The sequence below is a fragment of the Terrapene carolina genome, unplaced genomic scaffold (assembly GCF_002925995.2).
Source record: "Terrapene carolina triunguis isolate 2854851 unplaced genomic scaffold, T_m_triunguis-2.0 Scaffold211, whole genome shotgun sequence".
Lineage (NCBI taxonomy): Eukaryota > Metazoa > Chordata > Testudines > Emydidae > Terrapene > Terrapene triunguis.
In genome coordinates, this window is record NW_020664562.1 from 29,263,491 (window position 1) to 29,289,554 (window position 26,064).

General features: G+C 39.7%; 1 protein-coding gene across 9 annotated transcripts in view; it reads right to left on the minus strand.

The window, feature by feature from the left end:
• LOC113404972 (adhesion G protein-coupled receptor L2) overlaps positions 1 to 26,064 on the minus strand; it is a 184,469-nt gene that overhangs the window by 38,825 nt on the left and 119,580 nt on the right. For 7 of the 9 annotated variants that reach the window (XM_029912401.1, XM_026655838.1, XM_029912408.1 and 4 more), the window contains exons 4-9: positions 21,845 to 21,954; positions 15,354 to 16,154; positions 3,330 to 3,626; positions 2,716 to 2,819; positions 1,689 to 1,874; positions 719 to 757 (exon numbers count right to left, since the gene is read on the minus strand). In XM_029912401.1, coding sequence (XP_029768261.1) covers positions 719 to 757; positions 1,689 to 1,874; positions 2,716 to 2,819; positions 3,330 to 3,626; positions 15,354 to 16,154; positions 21,845 to 21,954 — 1,537 coding nt within the window. The remainder of the gene's footprint in view (positions 1 to 718; positions 758 to 1,688; positions 1,875 to 2,715; positions 2,820 to 3,329; positions 3,627 to 15,353; positions 16,155 to 21,844; positions 21,955 to 26,064) is intronic. The other 2 variants (XM_029912402.1, XM_029912407.1) reach the window with 1 other exon arrangement.

Sequence of the window (26,064 nt, forward strand, 5' to 3'; positions counted from 1 at the left end):
AAGCAAAAATTAATAATATTAAAAAAGAAACTTTGAAAAACCGTGCAATATAATTTTAAAAAGCCACTTACGTGATCCACTCTAGGCCAGTTTCTTCCACTAGCAGTACTGAGTGGTGGCAGTGACATAACTGGCACAGCATCACAGTGTGGGAACTGGGCACTGCAGGGCTGGAGGCTGCAGAATCTGCAAGAAACTGAAAGTCAGGTAACAATATACTGCATGCCCCTTGTAGCTTAGCTAATGGGGCACTTGGAGCATATTGTACTGTAAAGTTACAGGATGATTTTATTTTTATTTGCAGTCCACTCCCTTAAGTTGCTGAATCTGACCTTTGTAAAGACTCTTAACAAAAATCTCTGGAATTTAAGATTGCACCTCAGAAAAAGCGAGAAACTAGCAATTGACACCATTTCTGTTTTATTGACATTTTTTCTCCACAAACATAACATAAGGAAACAGAGATATTAACATCTCCAAATCACAATACTCATTACTTTTCGATTGGGGGCAGGGGGGAGGAGAAGAGTTGTAAGCGCTGATCATTTGCTTATTCTGAGAGTATTATACCTGTGCAAAGCCAACATTTGTACAGTTGATATGGGGCACAAAACACATTTATCAAAGACTGAAATACATAGGATCATGCAGCAAGATGATAAAGCGTGGCAGGTTGCTGAAGCAGGGTGAAAGCAGGGTGACAGCACAGGAGAGATACCTTAAGGTAAGCCCTGCATGTCTTCTCTCGTTTTTGGAGCTTTTTAGTAAGAAAAAAGAAAATCAGAGGTTAGACACATTCTGGAAGCTACAGAAATATCCAAAAATTAGTCTGGTGTGTCAAATCTTCAGTATGCAGAGTCCAGATGTCTGTCTAGTTTTAGCCCAATGTACTTCCATGGGGCCATGCAACATTCTTGAAGGACACTACTCCCCAACCATATACCTGGTTATAACCTTCCTTTCCTCCATCAATGGGATTTCTGTTCAAACTATGGGTAGACTATGGGCATATGCTTGGTCTCTGGAGGAACTCTGCTCAGCAATATAGCTAGGCAATTTGAATAAAACTATCAACCACTCTTGAAAGAGCTAAAATCCCAAGACTGTAGTTGCCAGAGTGGGAGATGTGAGAGGATGGGATGGTCTTTCCAAAACAGACTGTGTGAAAAATCCTTAATTTATATTGTGCTGACTGAATCACAATGGGCAAGAAGTTTAGCACTCACAACCGGAAAACTGGAATGATAATGTTATTATGATTCATATTCAAGAACATCAAGAGATATTTTTATCTGTGATAATATTTGCCAGTAGTAATAACATGTTTAATATACCCAATTATCATTAGTGACTAATGCTCAGGTCTTAAATGGACTAGCAAAGGCTCTGATCCTGCAATAGGTTTCCATGAAGATACGCTACTCCCCAGAGTTCAATAGTGTCCCTTCTTCTCAAACCAGAGGTGATATATTCAATATTTGAATAAGCATACACACATTTTATATTTGAACCCAGTCATCTACTGAGCTTCATGTCAGCCAATTAATAAAATTTACACTTTATTGTGGATTTGTTTTTTTCTTAAATCTTTATTTGTACAGTAGGAGTAAAGCATAGATTTGGCAGTAATGTTTCTGAAAGGGAAAAAAGGATTATCCTAGCAGATGGAGGTGTGGGAAGCTGTGTACCTTGTTATAACTCCGCCCAGCTGAGTCTTTTTCACTAGGCCTCAGTTCTTGCAGTTGAGCATCAAGAATGTCCACCAACTGTTCCATCAGCCTCACTGATGAACTCACATCACCAGCAAAAACTGGTCCTTTGGTGTGTTTAGCCAGTTCATTGGCAAGACTAGCAGCATTTTCTCCACTTCTGATCTGAAAAGACAATTTATATTATCTCAGCAGGATCCCTTGTTCTACTTGTGGCTTCCAATTCTGATTCTCTGTATACCTTTGTTGTGGCAAAATAATCATTTGCACGTACGTTGAAATCCACAACTAATTGAACCAGTAACTTTATCTCAGAAGATAAAAAGTGCTTAGATCCATAACACACAAAGCAGTTCTTAACAGCCATCAAAACCAGAAATCAGATTGGTGATTTTGGGCTAGATCTTCTATTTCATCTTCACTTTTATTTTACCACTGTTATCAGACACTAATAAATCTTTTTGTTCATACCAGTGTTTGAGGCATTTGAAAGTCAAGCAGCTGGTAGTGATGGCAAATTATTTAGTTTCATAAACCTCACTAAGGCTCACTAGGGAGGGGAAAAACAAAAAGTGATGCTGCACTCTAATCATATTCTGTTTTTAATGCACTTTTTTAGAATGCACTTTCTTCCATCATTTTCAGTTAGCTAAACATCTGCTTATACCGTACATATTTTGGTGTGCACTTTATAGTACTTGATTTATTAGGTGAATGTACTTTTTTTCTATTGAACATCAAAAAGTACGTTTGAATTTAATAGGAATGAAATTAAGCAAGCATGGACTCATTAAAAGAGTTTAATTTAGAAAACAGCTTACCAAAGAACACATGTGAACCTAGCTTTCAGTAAATGCTTTACAGACAAAGTATGCATAATTCTTTCTGCTTTTAAATTGAACAAAGAGTAATAAAGATGGTTTCAACATACAAAGCTGAATAATTTATGTTCAGAGTTAAAACCCTTAATCACCAGTGTGTATCATATTAAAGGGTTCCAACCAACCTTCTGAGCCAGCTGATTTACCCAGTGTGAGGTACAGTTGCTAAGATCAGGGCCCTTAGGGTTCCATGTTCCAGTGGAAACCATGCAGAGATACGAGGCAGTTCCTACAACAGATGTAGAAACAACAGTGAAATTGAAACCATTTTTCTGCATGCATTCGGGAAATCAGCTACAATGCACTCCAAACTCTTTATTAAATTTTGAATAGCACTAGTGGAAACAACTGACAAAATGTAAGAAAATAATGTAAATTACAAACGGCAATATACAAATCAGGGTAAAGTATCAGACTTTTACAGCAAACAAACAAAAATCTCTTGATTTTCCCTGGAAATCATCCAGAGAGCAGCTCATAATGGGAAAGGCAGCTGTAAGCAAGCTTCTCTACAGTTCTCAAGCAAAATTTGCCCTGGATTCTTGAAAAGCGTGTGTGAGGTCATTCTGTACCTATTTTCAAATGCCTTTTATAGATCAAAGCCTGAACAAACACTACATACTCCGAGTAACAAAAATCATGACAGTTTGAGATTACCCAAAACAAAAAATGCCATAAAAGAGTTGTCCATTCCTTTTGAAACATTTACTTGAGATCAAGATTTTTTTTAAGGCAATACCTCGAGTTCCTTTGGGACAAGGGCGTTCAACCATCATTCCTCTTTGCATCTGAGGCCAGCTAATCCCTCTGGCCTCATCAGGTTCACAGAATCTCTCTGGCAAAGGGAAAAAACTTGTCACAGGAGGAATTTTCGTTGTGGAAACTGCTGGTGGTGGCTTGGGCCCTTTGCTTCCTTCCTTTGTGCCTCCAGCTAATGTTGTGCTTATGGGGCCTTTCTGTGAAGTCGTGCTTATGGTTGACACAGTGGTTTTGTATAGCTCTGCTGAAGAAGTTATTGTCACTGCGGTAGTAGGCACTGTAGGGAGAAAATAAGAGTAATAAAAATAATTGTTCTTCAAAATAGTGAAGAAAGGTAAAAAAAAGGTTATGTGATTTTACATGATTCTCTTGTGTCTTTTTTTCTTTATTTCAGTATCAATCTTTTGCGCTCTCTATAGTCACTGTTAAGCGTATAATTCTGAATGAGTTTCTATTCTTTTTTTAATTCTCTCAGTCTCAAATTAACATGATGGTTCAGTACATTTTGTTTACACCTTCTCTCTGATACAAATTGATAGTTACATTGCTAAAGGCCGAGAGGCACTGGTAATGAATTATCAGTACATGAGAAATACACATAAAACAATTAAACATGTTCTAATCACCTTAAAAAAGAGCAGTATGATAGAGTAATTTAAATCAATGTGCTGTAAACAATCAAGCTCAGTGTAACAACAAAAAATTGTGGGCTGTAAATAACTAGGCCATTTAAAATCTAAAAAACATCGTCACCCACTCTACACCTTGCAGGAAAATAATTACTGTAACATCTTCTCACCCGGCATCATTCTTGCTTGATTAGATCCCAACAGAAGAAAAGCCTAGCATGTATGTGTTGTCTTAGTTTTTGATCATCTCAGGTTTTAACATTTCTTTTTATATATAAAGCGGGTATGAAGAAACAAGTAATTCAAGCCCGTGGCAAATACATGGCTTAATCTTCTGTGTCAAGACAACACTGGGTTAGACCAAATAATTTCTGATTTGAGACCCACAACCGATTGATTCTGCTGACCCACATACGGAATGTACTAACAAATAATCCTTGTACTGATGGAGCACAGAACAGATCTGTTTGGAGTCCTATTAGGCTACAGAAGTATAATATTGGTATCTATGAATATTATGCTCACCACCATAATTTGTTCATCTGATAGCAATAAGGGCCAGCGGAAGAATGCAGCTGCATCATTTGTTATTTCTGCATCTCCACAGGCATGCATGGTGCTCTACAGACAAAGCAAAGACAAGCCCCTGTCCTGAAGAATTTAAAATGAAGGACAGGTATTTACTTCACCTCTTGTCAGACATACTGGAAACAAATGGATCTGACATTTTTCAGTTTTTGGGGTTGTTGAGTTTGGGGTTTTTTTGTTACTTCTCATAGGCTTATATAATAATAAAATAATATATGGAGATATACCTATCTCCTAGAACTGGAAGGGACCCTGAAAGGTCATCGAGTCCAGCCCCCTGCCTTCACTAGCAGGACCAAGTACTGATTTTGCCCCAGATCCCTAAGTGGCCCCCTCAAGGACTGAACTCACAACCCTGGGCTTACCCTAATCATACAAAGGGAATTTTCACCTCATGTCCTTGGGCTATGATTTACCAAAAATATACATACTTGAAAATAAATTAAACTGCAAGTGTAAACAAGTGTACCCAAGCTGTCTTTCAGATTTTTTTGAATTTTTCAAAAAATGTTTTAAGAGTCTCAAATGTTGTTTACACATTTCAAGTTACACATTTTTTTTTTAATTAAAATCCTTTTTCACATTATTCACTTATAACAATTCTTCATGGATAAATGTTTTATAGACAATATCAACTGACCTTGCTAAAGTATAAATTTACATGGCAATTTTTGATTTGTTTTCAGTTTCAAGTTCTTAAAGAGCAAACTAAATTTCTTGTAAAAACAATATATGCAAAGATATTCTTTCTGACATTACTCTCCATCTCAATCAGAAACTTCTTAAGTTTGCATCTTATTTCCAGTCTAATTTATTTACTGTTTGAGTACTGCCTGTGTAATCCTGCTGAACTTCTTGCCTACCCAGCTGCAGCAAAAACCTATTCAAACCTGTCTATCTTTTTTTTGTAAGTATTTGCATGACATCTTGTGAAACCTCTGTAATTTTCTTTTGATTACAATGCAGCCAGGCTTTCAGTGCTTTCTCAATTAACATTTGTCAAAAGCATCACAATCACTTGAAGAAGTGTCAAGTAACTGCTGCTGAATCAGGTGCTGAGGGGTGGGGAGGGGAGAATGGAGCAGGGGGGGACGGATTATAACTATTATCCTATATATCCCATGACACACAGTTATAATTAGTACATATTTAATCAATGAAATCTGTATTAACAATATTGCAATTAGTACTGTTATTAGACCTTTACTTTTGGTTTTGGGACAAGAATAGTCTAAATATTATAGGAACTAGCTAAATATCAGTAAAAGGACTCATGACAAATATTTGAAATTCAATAGTGAGGTGACTATTTTAAGAACACAATTTCATACTGCAACTCTGAGTGCAGCTGATTTGCTACAGACTATTTTCAATGCTACCCATTAAAATAAATTATACAGCACATCTACTTTGGTTTTAAGGGGATGATCTGCAAATACTGGTAATAAGAAAGACATTTTAAAAATTATTTATAATCCCTAATTAGTAATAACATAAAATCACAAAAATAAAATGTATTTTAAAAAACTATCTACAAAATACTTTACCCAAGACCTGAGTGGAATTGCATATCTGAAAGAGCACACTACAATAATTCAAATGGAGTTGGAAGTGCAGGAAAGGAGAAGCACCTTCAGTGGAAAATGTTAAAAAAACAACACAATTCATGAAATCACTTTTGAAAAACATCTAGCATTTAAAAGGCAGGTCATTTTGTATTTAAGGAACTATGGGAGGATTTAATCTACAATGTAATCTAAGATTTCTATTTAGATGCAAAACTAGAGTTTATTCTTTTTTTCATTGCAACTTAATTCGAATAATGACTATTAGGTAATATCTGTACAGCACTAGGAAGGAGAGAACATGCAAGCCTGATATGCCATCAACCAGAAATTTACAATGAGGAAGTGACAGCTGTCGAGTAACTGCTTACACCCCAGGACTGCATATCAGCATCAGGTAGAAAATCACCCTCTTGTGCCCAGAAGCGGGGATGGGACTGTAGGGGGTTAAGAAATGTTTAATTTGCCTCCCACATCAAAACTAAAGCAGTTACAAAATCTCATTTTGTTTGGTCTTAACTTTTAGACTGGGCTTTTAGACTGGGCTACAATACTTGTGGCAGTGGGAGGAGGAAAACTTCCTTTAAAAAAAAATAATTTGTGAGAATGTGTTCAACTGAAACTGGACTGCACACACAAGTAAAAATACAAACAAAAAGAGGTAAATGTAATTATTGTGTAGATGGTAAATTAGCTTACATTTATATCCTATAAATATACATGCTTTTTCCTAGACCAAATTTAAATTAATACTCAAACTATCCAAATAGGGTGCCAACTTTCTAATTGCACAAACCTGAACACCCTTGCCCTGCCCCTTCCCCTGAGGCCATGCCCCTTCTCTGAGGCTCTGCCCCTGCTAACTCCACCTCACCTCCCTCCGTCGCTCACTCTCCCCCACCCTCACTCACTTTCACTGGGCTGGGGCAGGGGTTGGGGTGCAGGGGACTGAAGGCTCGGGATGGGGGTGTGGGCTCTGGGGTGGGGCCAGAAATGAGGAATTCATAGTGTGGGAGGGGGCTCCAGGCTGGGGCAAGGAGTTGGGGTGCGGGAGGGGATGAGGGCTCTGGGGTGAGAGGTTTGGGGTGCAGGAGCGGGCTCTGGGTGAGGGCCGAGGTGTTCGGAGTGCAGGAGGGGGCTCTGGTCGGGGGCCGAGGAAGCTCAAGGCTGGGGTATAGGAGGCGGTTGGGGGTGCGGGCTCTGGGAGGGAGTTGGCTCAGGGATGCGGGCTCCGGCTGGGCAGCGCTTACCTCGGTCGGCTCCTGGAAGCGACCGGCATGTCCCTCCGGCTCCTAGGCTCAGGGCCACGGTTCCCGGCCAATAGGTGCTGCGGAGTTGGTGCTTGGGGCGGGGGCAGCGCATGGAGACACACACCCGCTCTCCACCCCGGCCGACCTTGTGCCTAGGAGCTGGACATCCCAGCCGCTTCTGGGAGCCGTGTGGAGCCAGGGCAGGTAAGGAACCTTCTTTAGCCTCACTGCACCACCAACCAGATTTTTAGCGGCCTATTAAAATCTCCTGGATTGCTTTCAATAGTCACTGGGAGATCGAGGCTGATTCCGGTAGACTCCCGGCCAATCCGGGAGGGTTGGGACCCCTCTACCCAAATGGATTACTCCTTCCCCCAATGAAAATGTAGGAATCACTGGGGTGAAATACAGCAACTGTTTAACAGTGTGCTATGTAACAGAATAGCTTAACAATTTAAGATAGGGAGTAAATAATAATTTCCCCCCCAATGGAAAGTGTAATTTAGATAGTAAAGGCCAGATTACTAAAGGTATTTTGGCACCTAAATATGCTCGTAACTTCTTTTCAAAATCCCACTAGGCATCTAAGTGCCTAACTCTCACTGAAATGCCTGACTCCCATTGACTTCAATGGAAGTTGGGGCCTAGGCACTTTTAAAAATTCTACAAGGTTCCTATCTGCATCTTTAGGTGCCTAAATACCTTTAAAAATCTGGCTTTAAATCCCAATGACTTTCAATGAGATGTAGCCGCCTACGTGCCTAAATCAATTCTGAAAACAAGACTTAGGGCTTGTTACAACTTAAAACTCTGCCCCACTGCAGCTGCACCGCAGTAACGCTTCAGTGAAGCTACTACCTATGCCGACAGGAGGGCTTCCCCCATTGGCATAGGTATCGTACCTCCCCGAGAGGCGGTAGCAAGGTCTACAGGCAAATTCTCCTGTTGACATAGCGCTGTCTACACCATGGGCTAGGCTGGTTTAACTGCATCGCTCAGAGGTCTGGATTTTTCATACCCTTGAGCAACATAGTTATACCGATTTTATTTCCGAGCTTAGACCAGGCCTGAGGCTCCTAAGTCACTTAAGCACTTTTGAAAATTTTACCCTAACAAAGAAACAACAGACACATTGGCATTTGTCTAGGTCACTGAGTTAACACTTCCTATGCTCACAAACAGTGCCGTGGGATTTGAAATACCCCACAAGTAGCAAGGACCTTTGTTTTACATTTCTTCTGAAAGATGGCCGCCTAGCACAGACCTGGGGTATTGTTTCAATTCTGACTCAGGGAAATCACCAACACTTCCTGCAGCACCTAGGGATTAAGAAGTTACGCAGCCAGCTATTAACCCAGCCAATCCTGCTTAGTTGAGAACACAAAGTTAGCATAACCCATGTTCTTAATTGATATCTGCACATGATAATAAAGGTTTCAATAAACTAGCAAAATTGCTACAGTTGAAAACTGGGTTAATTGGCTACCATTATCTCATCTCTTTCACCATGACCACTCCTCAATCAATCAGCAGCATGAGATAATGGCGGAGATCTGATTTTCTTTAGCTGTTTGCTGCATGGCTCCTTGGAAGATTCTTGGGGTGATAAAGATTTATTTGCACCAACTTCCCATTATTTTAAGGCCTGGGTAATGGCACTATAAGGGCTTGTGCTCTAAACACACCCACAGCTGCTATATTTTCCTGCAGTGATCTGATAAAATGTAATGATAGTTAACATGCTGCAAATAAGGAGAATGAACTCCAGTTTGAACTGTTTTGCACGGTTAGCACAAATTGGAATGAACATAGATTAAATCTTCCCCTAATTCACTGAGAAAAGAATCTGCCTTCTCTTTGATGCCAAAAAGCATTACAATGTAACAACATATCCATTTTTGAAAATACCCCCTGCTCCTCCTAATTCTTTCAATTTAGAAAGTATTTTATTCCTGAATTTCTTCTGCCTTCTTGCATTTTTTGGGTGCCTGTGAGCTCCAGATCCAGGCTGAGCCCGTCATCCCCCTGGCAGAGGGGCAGGCATACCAGTACTTGGGCACGCCGACAGGTTTCCGTATCCGGCAGACACCCAAGAACACCATCCAGGAGATCTTGCAGGATGCCGCCAAGATTGACGCCTCCCTGCTGGCATCATGACAGAAGATAAACGCCCTGAACACCTTCCTGATCCCACACATCTCGTTCACCCTAAGGGGATCCGCCGTGGCGAAGGTGCCCCTCAACAAGGCAAACAAGATCATCCGGCAGCTGGCGAAGAAGTGGCTATTCCTTCCCCAGAGAGCCAGCAATGAGCTGGTCTACATTGCCCACAGGCACGGCGGCGCCAACGTCCCCCGCATGGGTGATCTGTGCGACGTCACAGAAATCACCCACGCCTTCTGCCTGCTGACATGTCCCGATGCCACGGTAAGGAACATCGCGGCGAACGCCCTGCGTGATGCGACAGAGAAGCGGATCAGCAGAGCCCCTTCCAACCAAGACATCACCACCTTCCTGAGCGGCTCCCTGGATGGGGAATTTGGACGGGACAGGTGCGACATCGCTTCACTGTGGTCCCGCACTCGCAACACCACGCGTCGCCTTGGGAAGCGCATTGGCTGCCGCTGGGAGTGCTGCGAGGAGCGCCAGGAGCTGGGAGTCCGGGTGCCGCAGATCAGGTCCGGTGACAACACCATCGTCACCCTGAGTGCCAGGGGCTTGCTGGAGAGGACCCTGAAGGCTGCCATCCACTCGCTGTACGTGGAAACCCTGAAGCGTAAACCGGACCAGGGTAAAGCCTTTGAGTTGACCAGCAAGTGGGACGCCAGCAACCACTTCCTCGCCAGGAGCAGTTTCACCCGTTTCACCGACTGGCGGTTCATCCACCGTGCCCGGCTCAACTGCGTCCTGCTCAACGGAGCCGTCCGCCACGGGAACCAAGACAGGAAATGCGGCTATTCCAACGAGACGCTGCCCCATGTCCTGTGCAGCTGCAAACCCCACTCCAGAGCCTGGCAGCTACGCCACAACGCCATCCAGAACCGCCTGGTGAAAACCATCGCACCACACTTGGGGGAGCTCTCCGTGAACTGCGCCATCCCTGGTACCAACAGCCAGCTACAACCTGATGTCGGCCCAGACGAGGCCCAGAAAAAGATCATCCTCATTGACGTCACGGTCTCCTTTGAGAACAGGACCCCGGTATTTTGTGAAGCCCGAGATCGTAAGCTGGAAAAGTACGCCCCCCTGGCCGACACTCTGAGAGTGAAGGGCTACGAGGTGCAGATGGATGTCCTGATCGTCAGAGCCCTGGGCGCCTGGGACCCCTGCAACGAGCATGTGCTGCGGACCTGCGGGATCGGTCGACGCTATGCATGGCTCATGCGGCGCCTCATGGTCTCAGACACCATCCCATGGTCCAGGGACATCTACATCAAGCACATCACTGGCCACCGACAGTACCAGGAGACGTGAGCCAGAGTGACATCGTTCTTCGACTATGAGAAAGGGACCAAGAGACTTTCTCCGTCGGATCATATGAACTGGAACCATAAACTCCCTGAACATTAAATCTCACCAAATGAGGGTCAATCCATCCTCATCATCATATCCACTCATTATACTCCACACCCGAACATAGCCACTCTATGAACTTCATACCCTCACATCTCAATGTCTGTACTTTGCCCCATCAACCTTTTACCCCCAATCAGGGATATTGCAGATTATGTATTCCTTATGCCACCCGATCTTAAACCAAACTTTGCACCCTCGATAATCTGTGTGTTATTCCCTGATAACCAGAAACTTCTATGCTTAAACTCTGTACCGTTCACTTTTTTTTTTATCATCATCTTAATAAAATTTTTAAATCTGAAAAAATGCAGTATCCTCACCCACACGGCTTGCCAGGCAAGTAAAGAAGAATCTGGTATGGTTTACACACTTGTTTTGAGTTGCATCTCTTTGTTATTTTAAGTCAAAATATATTTTGTTACGAATTTAGGAATATAACTTTTTAAAAACTTATCTTTTCACTTAACCCAAGAAACCACATTCCTACACAGTTTTTATGTGGTGTTCAATCATACGAAGTATCAAAGTGCTGTGGAGGGAGTGGTAGCATAGAGAATACTTTACAGAACTTTGTACAGTAATTCCCATAAGTGCAGAGAGGGTGAAAATAGCATACAAAGGATGAAGTCAAAGGAAGGGACTGTGAAGGAGAGAAAAGGCCGATGTGATATCAGTCTGTTTCTTGGTGCAAGAGAGTACTTTGGTCACAACATTCTGAATTCCCTGAAGGATTGAAGAAAATTGTAAAATAGACAATTGCAATAGGAGAGATTGTGATTAAAGTATGGATAAAGGTTTCAGCAAAGGCAGGGTCAAAGTAAGGTCAAATACTGGCAATATTCTAGAGATTGCAATAGGCAGAATTAAACATAAGGAAGACATCTGAAGAAGGAAAACATAGGTCTGAGGTCAAGAACGAGTCCAAGATTTTTGGCCTTGGGAGTAATGTGAATGTCTGACTTCAGGAGTGTGAGTCAGATATGACAAAGAAGTCTTTTTACCCAGGAGGACTTCAGTCTTTGAAACACTCAGCATTTGGAAGTTATGGTGTAGCCAAGCATTGACAGAGTCAAGACAGCAGATAGACAGGTGACAGAGGGATCAGAGAGAGTCATTACTGCTCCCATTCCAAAGAGAAGTGACACAGATTGCTAAATTTTCCATAATGGCCCCAAATTAACCATTCCAACAGAAGAAGTCAAAGCCAGGACGTCTGCTTTTACAGCACTAACTCTATGACATCATTAAATGCCTGATACTAGGGTATTTTAGGACAAGGCAGCAAAACACCAAGGTGCTATGATTAAAAGATGTAGAAACAACACCCCACTTTATGAATAGGCAGTTAAGAACATAAGAATGGCCATACTGAGTCAGACAAATAGTCCATCTAGCCCCGTATCCTGTCTTCTGACAGTGGCCAGTGTCAGATCCTTCAGAGAGAATGAACAGAACAGGGCAATTATCACGTGATCCATTCCAACATCCAGTCCCAGCTTCTGCCAGACAGATGTTTAGGGGCACCCAGAGCATGAGGTTGCATCCCTGACTATATTGGCTAATAACCATTGGTGGACCTATCCTCCCTGAACTTACCTAATTCTTTTTTGAACCCAGTTATACTTTTGGCCATCACAACACCCTCTGAAAATGAGTTCCACATATAAAGTGTGCATTGACAGTTGTTATAAATGATCTTGTGCAACTACAAACCCCCCCCCCCCCCCCAAAAAACCACCAATGATCTCAAAATTTGACCTCCAGTCTACCAATAAGTGTCTTACACATCAAGACACCACAATCACATTGTACTGTAATAAGAAAACTGATGGTCAATTTTCACAGATTAATTTAATATTATGCTGACACTAAAGTCATCTGAGTATTTTATACAAACAAAATATTGGTTTTAAGGGCTGTCTTCCTAATCCCGGTATGACTTTATTTTTGTGTATTTAAAGGGCATTCATATTAGGCAGCTTATGTCCCTCTTCAATGTGCTGTTTCTTTAACTATGGGGAGCTGGCTTAGGGTATGTTTACACTGACGCTCAGAGAGTGCTTCCCAGCACGGATAGACAGACTCGTGCTAGCTCTTCTCGAGCTAGCTAAAAATACCCACTGACAAGCAGCTCGGGCTAGCTGAGTACAAAACTGCTCTGACCCCCCCGGATACACACCCAGGTGGCTAGACTGAGCCAGTGCCCAGGCTACACTGCTATTTTTAGCATGCTCGCTAACACAAATCCATCTACCCAATCTGGGAAGAATGATCTCAGCTGCAGACATACTTTTACATTGAAGGAGATGAGGTAAAATTTATTTTTAGTTCTTATGTGTATATATGTATGTGTTATATATAAGGTTATATATATTAGGGCAGTCGATTAATCGCAGTTAACTCACGAGATTAACTCAAAAAATTAATCGCAGTTTTAATAACACTGTTAAACAATAGAATACCAATTAAAATTTATTAAATATTTTTGATGTTTTTCTACATTTTCAAATATATCAATTTCAATTACAACACAGACTATAAAGTGTACACTGATCACTTTGTATTATTTTTATTACAAATATTTGCACTGTAAAAATGATAAACAAAAGAAATAGTATTTTTCAATTCACCTCATACAAGTACTGTAGTACGGTCTCTTTATCATGCAAGTGCAACTTACAAATGTAGATTTTTTTGTTACATAACTGCACTCAAACACATAACAATGTGAAACTTTAGAGCCTACAAGTCCACTCAGTCCTACTTCTTGTTCAGCCAGTCGCTAAGAGAAACAAGTACATAGATTTATTTGTGTGTCTGTAGTAAAATAAAATTAAAAATCAATATACAGTCACTGTCTTCCACTGAGCTTAGAACTGCAACAGGATAATTACACACAGACTCTCAAACCACCACCAAAATTTTCTAAAGATACCTTCATGGACGAACAGTGAAAACACTGTGTTCTATCTAAGGAAGGGAAGAGTAGAATTAGCAAAGAGCTCAAAAAGCTTTTTACTCCCTTTCAAGCTCTTGCTTCACTCACCTTCTGTTTGACTAGAGCTCCAACAGTGAAACGAACACTAGGGCAGTTGCCCCAGTCCCATAAAATACTTAGAACCAGCATCTGTTTTCCAATTGACCCCATCATCGTTAAACGTTCTGCAGCATACAATTACAACATATAACAACAATCCAAAAACAATCTAAGGCTTGGTCTACATACAGTTTTTGTACCAATATAATTATGTCAGTGACGAGGTGGGATTTTTTTTATCAAAATAGTTATACATGTACAACCGTTAGTGTGGAAGCAGTAATAGCAGTACGAAGGTACCTTATACCAGCATAGCTTGTTCTCCTTCCCATACTAAGAATAGTTATACTGGTAAAAAGCACCTTTATACCAATATAACTGTGTTCGCACTAGTGGGAATGGTACCGCTTTGACTATACTAGTATAACTGAAGTGGTACAACTTTTGTGCATAGTAGACAAGACCTTACTGTAAGACTTTCTGAAGTGGGAAAAAAAGTTACTAAATGTACACATTAATGACATGAGAAGTGAAACATTTGCCTTCAATGATAAAAAAGCTTGTCAAAATTCTTCCCTCTCCCTGTATCTCCCTTTCCAAAATGTTCCACACAGAGTAGTTCTTCATGAATTTACTCTATCTCTAGGTATTAACTTTGTGGTTCATACTTGTTGAAGTCATTTCTTATGAGATCTGTGTCCCTAAAGGCCTCTTTTGGGGGAAGGAAGAGGGGGAGGGAGGAAGAGAGCTGATGCAGATAGTTGTGCTCATTTCAGATTGATTGCAATTGTTACAGACTTACCTGGAAGACTAATGTGTAATTCCACAATGTCATCATCTGCTAGAAAGATATAGGATAATCTTGTCTAAGCAGATACTGGAGACAGTGCAAGCAGGATGGAAAAACTTTAGAACATTTATACCTGGCATTGCACATTAACCCCATCAGTCCCCCCAAGACCTCCTAGCACACATCTCCTTCAACTGCTGGTGCCAAGAAGTTAAAAGGTCTGCAGGTATACTGTAATCAATTAAAAGTCAGGAAGCAGAGCACAAATGCTAATAGGTTTCTGGCTCAAAATGAATGAAATAAGTCTTATTTCAACAGATCTCCTCTAGTAAAGATGACACAAATACAAGCATTTATTCCTAATAAAATAATTCTCCTGTGATTTAGAGCTACAAAGTAGGCACTTCAATGTGTGTCATACTAACATAAAGTAACACTGCCATGTGTACTGAGTACCTAAAAAATCCTTGCCCTTCTGCCAAAATCAAGGTCTATAAACAAAAATGTCAGAATATATGTTATATTAACGATGATACAAGTGGACTGCAGAAGGAAAAGCAAATGCTTACCTTGGGCTGGGTCAGGTGGGCCAAACTCTAGAGAGTATCGAAGAATGAAGTTGTTGTTCCACACATACAGGTGGTTATCTCTTGGGTTGTAATCCACTGCTGCGATGTACTGGTACTGGTTGGGGAAGGGAACTTCTACATATTCTCCTCTGCTTAACCTGGTGTTGTAAATGTAATCAATTGCATTCTTGCCAGTTTCACTTTCGTTGTCTTGATACACTGATCGGACTACATAGAGGACTCCACATATCATAAAAGCATTGGATGCTGCCCGTTTGTCATATGTGGTTTCCCATGTTGCTTCAAAGCGAAGAGTATATGGATTCAATTGGCTAATAACTATCATTCCATTGTTTTGTTCCGTTGCATAAATTACCCATAAACCATTTTCATCAACTGCTAAATCAATATCAGTCTTTCCTCCCCATCTGTATGGAGAAGTGTCATGGTAGTTAGCATAATTGATAATGGCCTCTCCACTTTTAATTCTAGTCCTCAAGTCAAACTTTACAATGTTCCTGGTTCTTTCTTTGTTAAAAAATACAGCACCATCATAGACCACAAATCCAGTGCCATCCACTCTATTTGGAAGTTTGTAAGTTGTCTGTTGGCGTCCATTTTGGAAGTCCTCTAAAGAAGCATATTCTATCAAAGTATCAGTGCGATATGGAGTCCATGGCATGAAGTATATTTTATCTGCAGCCTGGAGAGGATCTTTGCACCAAGCACCTGCCTTTTGTTCAGCTTCATATAAAGATGGTGAGTCCACAATTGCTTTCAACGTCCCCGGGCAAACAAAAACTAACAGTCACAGAGAGAAGTAAGACAAGAATTATGTCAAATTAAAACATTCATGCAACCAAACAGACTAGGTAAGTCATAATGACTGTGTCAGGAAGAAAAGATTCATTTAATTTGATAATAATTGCAATTATCACTCTTTATCATCCACTTTTCTTAAAGTTACCATGTCCTTATTGTACCGGTATGTAAAGTGGATGGGAACTGTTTTCACTAGTACAGACCAAGGCTCAATAGCACACATGTACATCTAAAAATGTAGAGCTACTCTTGCATTTTCATCTTAGACTTTAGTGAATACAGCATTTAGGCTCCAGAGCTTTTAACTGGTGTGTAGTAGTGCGGTAGATCATTTCAGTAAAAAATCACATCAAATTGTTTAGAACTTTAAGAAGTGGTGAGGCTGAAAAAGGAGGTGCCTCGATTAAAAATAAAGAAACAAAACAAATCATCAGGTATATAGAGAAAGCAATTAGGAGCAGAGAAAACAAAACACAACCAAAGCAATGAATGAAACAGACCAGGAAACCCTGTAACCAAGGCATGCTATGGAGTGGGTTCTGGAAGCCAGGCAAGATGACATTTTATTAACAGGAAAGTACCCAAGGATGAGAGAAAGACAGGGAAAGAGAGAAAGCAAGGGAATCTCCCCTCCAGCCCCAAGTTTTTCAGACACTATATCCCACCACCTACTTTAAGCAACCAAGTCTCTTTACTGCAAACAGTCGACTTCTTTATGAGGTGTACTTATGAGATCCTGCTGATTATCATAATATCAGAGTGTTGTGGGTAGGGGAAGGGAAGAGGTTAACATCCATAAGGCACATAACAAGGAGCTGGGGTTTGGACTGTATACGTTATTTACCTTTTTGCTCCACTTCTATTTTAAGCATCGGAAGAAAAATAAAAAAGTGCAAGGAAAAAAGAAAGAAGATTAACATAAATTGACTATTAATCTAAGATTAAATTAGTAACAGATGCTAAATATAGGGAGAATAAGAACTGCACTATATTGGAAAAGAGAAACAGACAACAGGAAAACCTAGCAGGAGAAAGATTCTAAAGTTACATAAGTGAACATGGATCAATCATTTTAGTAGATTAAGGAGGCAACACCGATATGTTGGCATGTAGTTTCACTTAGTGAACCTGAATAAATAATGAATGACTTCACTAATGCATGATATACATACCCTTCCCAAATGCAATGTATATTCCTATCAAGTTGTTTTTTTAAAATGAAATATTAATATATATTATACACAGGTAGGGATGTGTGGGCGTGTGTGAGCGAGCGCATGTGTGGGCGCGTGCTTATAATCCCCAGGTCAGTGTTCTGTTTTTCTTTCTTGTAAGTGAAGTGGCTCATTGCCTTTAGTTTTCCTTGGGGATTCCCCCTCCCCCCCCAGAATGTTAATCTTGAGAATACTGTAACTTCTCAGTCTAGAACTGCAAAATCAGAGTAAAAGGAACAAGCGAAAATATCTAGAAGGAAGAAGCAAAAGCACAGTAAGCAAGAAGAAAAGAGAAGAAAAAAATTAACATTTAGCTCATTCAGGCATTCTCCAGCATCATCGACTAAGCCCGAAACAGCAAGCTAGTATGTAAAGACAATCATACCAAGCATTGAAAACAAATACCATCTCCACCACCACACACACCATTAAAGGAAAGTGCTTCATAAAACAAACCTGATTAGCAGAGTTGTTACATTACTGAAGCAATTCTTTCCCAAAGAAGTTTAAAGGAATAGATTATGTAGTTACATGAAGGGTGTTACAACCAAAGTCCAACCAGTAAATAGCCTCCCAATAATTACTAGCCATAAAAACCAGTTCACACTGTCAGTGGGACTTTTGAAGTATGTTCCTTCAGTTTCAATAAATGACCTGGACAATGCCAGTTGTACCACTCCTTTATAACAGTATCTGTTGATACCAAAGAAGCGTATGAAAACTACCTGTACAGCTATTACACCTTCAGTATTATGGTATTATCTAGGAAACATATTTCTTTCTTCCACAAAAGGTTGTGGATTTTTGGTTTCATTTAACAACATTACCTGTGTTATTATGTGAGAACAGCACTGACTGAACCCATCTAATATTTCTTCAGGGGACAATTTAGAAACTTTCTTTTGGTTAATGTTTTTGAAATGAATGGTATTTTTCCTAGCCTTGTTCATTTATACATCTTCAGATAACACACTTATTTTCCTGCTATTTGTAGTTATGGACTTATCAAAGTAAACAGAACAGAATTTCTAGGTTGCCACAATTCTGATAGTGACTTTCAGATGATTCCATCTGTGAACTATGATGCATGAGCTTATTCCTCAGCAAAGAACAATATTGTACCTGCTTAGAATCAGTAATAGTAGGGCAGTTGTGAAAAGACATGGATAACAAAAATCATTAATGGCATGTCTGCTCTGAGTACATTGGTGTACAGCTGTACGCTTTTCAGGGACAGATGGGCTTACTGAAGTAAACAAATGCTTCAAAGTCCAATCAATAGAGAGAGAAAATAAAACACTTTTAAAATGTTTTCCATTGAATTCCTGAGTCCAAATAAGGCTTAAAATAAAATTTCATGCATAGATGTAGAAAGTAGTGCTTCTGATGTGCTTATTAATCCTACAAGGGCTGACTTCTGTTATTCAATCAAAGTATCAACATATATTGTGCAGCATAATTGAGAGAAATGTCAAGTAGGGCACTCTCAATTTCTCTGTAATTCAATCAATAACACTCTAATTTTAGGACAAAGCAATGCATATCAAATTTGTTTAGAATTCCATTTTTAATGGCGATTCACCTGGGCATCCCAAAAGATCGTTTTTATTGAAGAGGATTAGAAAAATATCAGCAATAGATATGAATTTTGAGAGGCAAACAAAATAAGTTTCTCATAAAGGATTTTGTTATGAGGACCATGAACACAGAACCCAGGGAGCTCTAGCAATATGCATGGTCAGCAAGGTACTATATGTATTTATGAAGGCCAGCAAGACATGGAAAAGTTAGTATGCCACACACTATACAAGGGTGAGACATTAAATTCTATGTGTGAGAGAGAGCTATAACTTTTACCACAAAATCTCTCACTATCAACCATGTTTACTCTCTCATGGACAGAATGGAAGTAACCATGAGATTTCATAGCTTTTTTAAAAAACAAAATCTTGTGATAATTAAAGATTTGGGGGGTGAAGGGATAGGGAAAAGAGACCAGTTCAGAAAAATAAGGACAGGAATAAGAACTTTTTTTTGGTTTTAGGTTTGAAATGTAGGATCAGTAATCTCTTCCCTCACCTAGACCTCCAAAAGGCCTAAACGACCTTTCTGAAATCCTTCCTAGGGGATCTAACATGAGTCCAACTCTTATGTTGGACCAACTGCAATTTACAAACCTTGGGATTTCAGGCATTCTACATGCCAGCGCTGAGTTTTTAAGTGCCACAAAGGGCCCAGAGCACTGAAGATTCATATAGAGCAGTCACACACAGCCCAGTAGGGAGAGAACACTAGAACTGATAAATGTATTTTTGTTGGGCATCAGAGAGAAGTAGTTTTGGAAATATAGGGATAGATGTTGGGAAGTAGTAAGAGGGAAGAGAAAAAATGGGAAGGGATAGTGAGACATCACAAGGTTAGGATAAGCATTTGAATGGTAAAGCTTATCTGGACTGATTCATCAAAGCTTCTGGGGGTTGCCAATAGGATAATTCCTGTGACAACGTTGTAACTACTCCTGGTGTCACCACTGAGCAAGCTGCAGTTACAACTTCCTAATCTTCACTTTGGGAAAAAAAAAAAAATATATATATATATATATATATATGTCCAGAGTTACACTAACACAGAATAATTCACGGGGGGCGTCAATGGAATTAAACAAAGCAAACATTTTAAGGAATAGAACGGCTACAAGTTAGAGATCAGCGTAGGCTGCGTTGTGGCACTATACTTCTGATAACTGAAAGAAAAAGTCCCTGTAGATAGGAATACCCAATCAGAAGAATATCCACACGTCTCCCTAAAACAGCATAGAAAATTGTTTTAAAGTTTGATAATATTTGCATAATACTTTTCTCTATAGATTGGCCTACTGGAACTGGCTCCACGGAAAAATAACCTCTTGGCTTTTGATTGACCTCATGCTTTGGAATAAGATGCACTGCACTTTTTCTAGGAATTTGGGAACAGAAATTGTGCTAAAGTAAAAGTGACTTTAATTAAACAAAATAATATTGGTTAGATCGGGACAAAACATAACTCCTCAAAAGTGGGACAAGAAGAAAGGTTACAACGGGTCACCAATATTACACACGGGAGGAACAGTACCAAGGAGTAGTGTATAAAGTAGGCATCCAACCTACAAAAGGTATAGAAAAAAATCATAAAGCATCCATTTCACGACACAGCAATACACAGCAGTGATGAAAACAGAAGGTGATTTGTGTTTGGCCTTTAACGGATGCTGAATAAAGCTAATGTAGTGAAGCAATATAGAGCACTGTTTTGATTTAAGAAGTTTGCATTTCAAAATAATGTGCAAAAACCAATATGGACAGTTTTGACATGGCTTTACTTATGCCAGAACTCATTCCCTTGTGTTTCCGATGTGTATCTTCTGCTACTTGACAGTTTTTTGCATCTGAGACAAGCTTTGTTTCCTGTCCAAATGAAAGTTTTGGTTTGAGATCAAGAACATTAACCTTAACAACTGGAACAATTTATGGATCAATCACTGTATTGCTAAACTTCACACTGTAAGCATGGCCATTTCTCTGCTTGATTAAAGGAAGAGGGAGAAGTCACTCCAAAAAGTGACCTTAAGAGGAAATGAAAACAGTTGGAAGTGTTGAATTAGTAGAACCTTTAAAAACTTAAACACTCTTCAGTTTAAAAAAACAATTTTCATTATAATTTTAAATACTACTGAATTCTGGCATTAGAAAGGACATTATGCAAAACTGCTGTAGTGCCACGGACTACTGATTTTTCATTCTGAGTATTAAATTTTAAAATATTCTTTTTGAAAGATTATTTCCAGTCATAAAACAAATTGTTTTATTTATGTTAAAGATGAATGTCTATTTCTTTTTCCTATGTGATACTAAGTGATATTTTATCAATTTAATGATAAATTATTAATTCTGAATTCATGTGCACTTGTGAATGTGCTCCTGAACCTGAAAGCACAAAGCTTTCTTTCAAAATTTAATAATAACTGAGACACTTGCCTCCGATACCTCTGTAGTGGGTTCTGTCATACACCCAAAGTAACCACACAGCAGGTAGCCTTTCAAGTTGATAATGATTAAAATTGAAGTCAATTCCTTCTTTAGAAAACTGTGAGCCAAACCAATTTGTCAGCAACTGGTACTGGGCAAAAGAACAAATTTCTATCTAGCCTACTGAATAGCTAATTCAAGTTTGTTTCTTGAAAAACAGTAGCCTTAAAAGCCAAACACTTAAGAACACAGACAGACACTTGGCCAGCATCACACTATGGCTTCCTTCCACACTTCGTGAAGCTAATTGGAGGCCCTAGTCTGTAAGTGCTCTGCATGCATAATGGTTCTGTAGGCCATAAACATATGCTTCTTTTGCATGTAATAGTGCTCCAGCATTAAGTGTGAAGGCTGGAGGAAGTGAACAAGAACAAAAAAAGTTTGTACTTACTGTAAGGAACACATTCATACTGAACTTCAAGATATTTGTACGTTCCAGGACAAGGGTCAGGAAACACATCTGACCCAGTAACTACTATACACTGTGTTCGGTTGTTGCACCTGTAAGTGGAACAAGAAGTAAGCTAATTAATTTAAAATGAGATTTTAGTTTGCAAGTTTATACTAAAATAGTGTAATACAGAGCAGACTCCTTTCAAACTTGGGCAATCCAATCAATAAGGAAACAGAAATAATTAATATTAGATCAGTTAACATCCATAAATAAAGATTCAAGATAATATTTCAGTTCAAGCTTCATACCCTTAGATCTGGGAGTCAATGTTACTCCAAATATTAACTCCACCCCTTTGATTGAGGTAACTACCCCATTGGCTCCATACTGATACTCAATAAAGCATGTAATAAATCAATAGGGAGCATTGTTTTGATGTGAGACGTTTGCATATTAAAATAACATGAAGTAATCAATATGAATAGTTTTGACGTGGCTTTGCTTATGCCAGAACCAATTCCCTTGCTCTTTAGACATCTACATGCTGCTGAATGTTTGTTTTCTGTACCAAAAGAGAGCTGTGATTTTGTTTTGAGGGGTTACTACAGATCAAGAACATGAACTTTCACACTCATGAAAGTTTAATGAACAATCAATGTATTACTAAACTTCCCATTGCAAACATGGCTATTTCTCTGTTGGATTATAGGAAGTAGAAGTCACTTCAAAGAATGACCTGATAAGGATCTTTTAAAATAACAGTTAAAACTGCTGAATCATCAGAGAGTTGTTTAAACTGAAATAACCTCCAAGAAGAAAAAAAAAAGCTCTTTATTAAAACAGTTAACAGATCACTTTAGAAACCTACTGAATTGTGCCATTTGATAGAACTTTGCACAAAAGCTTTCGTGGTAGACAGGAACAACTGCTTTTTACATTATTTTGGACAAAAAATAGTAATGGTTAAAACTGGCAACTGTTTTAGACTGTTGTTCAGTTTTAAAAATATAGAAGAGATATTAGGTTGGCATTTGAAAGGCAACATCATCAGATAGCTTCACCAGAACTATGCAAAACTTAAGGTGTTTTTCTTTATTTTCTTAAGTGTCCTATGAAAAGAAACAGGAAAGTAAAAGGTCAGATAGTTTGGTGTCTAAAAAGAAAAGAGCTTGGCTCATCTTCTCATGGGTGAGTTTTGTTTGTTAGCAAACTGAATAAAGAACATAAGAATGGCCGTACTGGGTCAGACCAAAGGACCATCTAGCCCAGTATTCTGTCTACCGACAGTGGCCAATGCCAGGTGCCCCAGAGGGAGTGAACCTAACAGGTAATGATCAAGTGATCTCTCTTCTGCCATCCATCTCCACCTTCTGACAAACAGAGGCTAGGGACACCATTCCTTACCCATCCTGGCTAATAGCCATTAATGGACTTAACCTCCATGAATTTATCTAGTTCTCTTTTAAACCCTGTTATAGCCCTAGCCTTCACAACCTCATCAGGCAAGGAGTTCCACACGTTGACTGTGCACTGTGTGAAGCAGAACTTCCTTTTGTTTTAAACCTGCTGCCCATTAATTTCATTTAGTGGCCTCTAGTTCTTATATTATGGGAACAAGAAAATAACTTTTCCTTATTCACTTTCTCCATACCACTCATGATTTTATATACCTCTATCATATCCCCCCTTAGTCTCCTCTTTTCCAAGCTGAAAAGTCCTAGCCTCTTTAATATCTCCTCATATGGGACCCGTTCCAAACCCCTAATCATTTTAGTTGCCCTTCTCTGAACCTTTTCTAATGTCAGTATATCTTTTTTTGAGATAAGGAGACCACATTTGTATGCAGTATTCAAGATGTGAGCGTACCGTGGATTTATATAAGGACAATAAGATATTCTCCGGCTTATTCTCTATCCCTTTTTGAATGATTCCTAACATCCTGTTTGCTTTTTTGACTGTCGCTGCACACTGCATGGACGTCTTCAGAGAACTATCCACGATGACTCCAAGATCTCTTTCCTGACTAGTTGTTGCTAAATTAGCCCCCATCATATTGTATCAGAGTAGCAGCCGTGTTAGTCTGTATCCGCAAAAAGAACAGGAGTACTTGTGGCACCTTAGAGACTAACAAATTTATTAGAGCATAAGCTTTCGTGGGCTACAACCCACTTCTTCGGATGCATATAGAGTGAAACATATATTGAGGAGATATATATACACACATATATACACATGTGTATATATTTCTCCTCAATATATGTTTCACTCTATATGCATCCGAAGAAGTGGGTTGTAGCCCACGAAAGCTTATGCTCTAATAAATTTGTTAGTCTCTAAGGTGCCACAAGTACTCCTGATCATATTGTATGTTATTTTTTCCAATGTGCATTACTTTACATTTATCCACATTAAATTTCATTTGCCATTTTGTTGCCAGAAAGCCAGAACTTAAAATAATAGTCTAGCCTTTGACTCCAGCTGTATATCAACTTCTCTATTACTATGAGTTCCCACACTCCTGAATACGAGGTCGCAAGTTAAGGTAATCCATCTTGTGTCAATGCTTTTCCACAGCTATCCACTACAAACAGGTGTGAGATCATTCTGTTCTTTAATTCATAATATCTCTAAATTGGTAAAGCAAGTATAACTTAAGAAATCATGGGAACGTACTTTTCTTATTTGAGGACTATACCATTCAAATGGTAGTGCAGAACTGTGTGTGTCACAGTGAGCCATCTTTTTTCCTGGCCAAGTAAACCCAGAAGCCAGGACTCTACTAACTTCACTAGTGTGGCTTTTGAAGTAGTAGACAAGTACATTTTCCTCTGAATACCAGGAAGCTGGTGGTTGTGCACAGGATTGGGGGATGGCCAGGATTTCTTGCATGGTCTGTTGAACCATGAGAACACCTCACGGAGCTATGTGGAGACCCCCTGTTGCTTTTGTGCTGCCCTCCCTCCCCTCCCCCACACACCTGCCATGCTATTGAAGGCTGCCTGCCCGTCCAATATGCATCCTGATTCTCTGAGTGAAAACCACAGAGCACTAGCTACAGCTGCTCAAAGGGGCAATGCAATGCAATATCTTTCACAAACTACAACGTACATTGTGTGGAGAACAAGTTACAAAGTGTGGCTTATCCCAACTCATACCCAATCCCTGTTGGTCGCTGAGCCACACATTGCTGAGGCTCTGTATAGAGAGCTACTGAGAGGAAATATACTCTTATGAATCAATGCTGGAGAACACACAGTGTAAGTGCCTTTGGCCCTCCATGCACTCTCCAAATTAGGGCCTTCCTGTTCTCTTATGCATTGTGTGAGGGACTGGGGAAGTAGAAAAAGGAATACCAAACGTACATAGTCACCACTCTAATTACTACTTCATCATTTTGAGATGCCATGAGAATCGAGTGTGTGATACACAGCCAAATTCTATTACACTATTAGAAGCTGTGCAACAAAGTCTCTCTGTCTTGCTCTCTTCTCCTTCACCTGCCATCCTGTTGAGACAGAGAAACCCTATTGTGAAAGCTGCTAGCTCACAGGGTTTTCCAACCTCAAATAAATATGGAAATAAAGGTACTGCCAATTGGTAAAAATGTATTAGACACCATTAGAGAAGGAGTGTCATTAATAATTAACTTGAAGTACATTCATTGTAACCGATGTCGTCTTTTCTAACCAGTATAATGTTAGCTTGGTCCATCTATCCAAATCTATTTTAAAATTGTTCTAGCTATAGGCAAGTCATTAAATTTGTATAGTTTCCTGGAATGTGGGAGTACTTGAGTGTTCTGTGTCCACCTACATTTATAGTTCCCTTACATATTTTTCAGATGCTCATTTGAGAATTCTGATTTTTTATATATCCCAAAATTTTAATTTTTAAAAACACATTAGGACTTTATATTGGAAGGTCCCTTAAAAATTAACAGGCCTAGACAGTCTGAAAAAAAATTTTTTTTTTATATGGAGATATACCTATCTCATAGAACTGGAAGAGACCCTGAAAGGTCATTAAGTCCAGCCCCCTGCCTTCACTAGCAGGACCAAGTACTGATTTTGCCCCAGATCCCTAAGTGGCTCCCTCAAGGATTGAACTCACAACCCTGGGTTTAGCAGGCCAATGCTCAAACCACTGAGCTATCCTTCCCCCCCTCTTGGTCTACACTATCAACTTATATGAATTTTCCAAACCTCTGAGTGACAGTT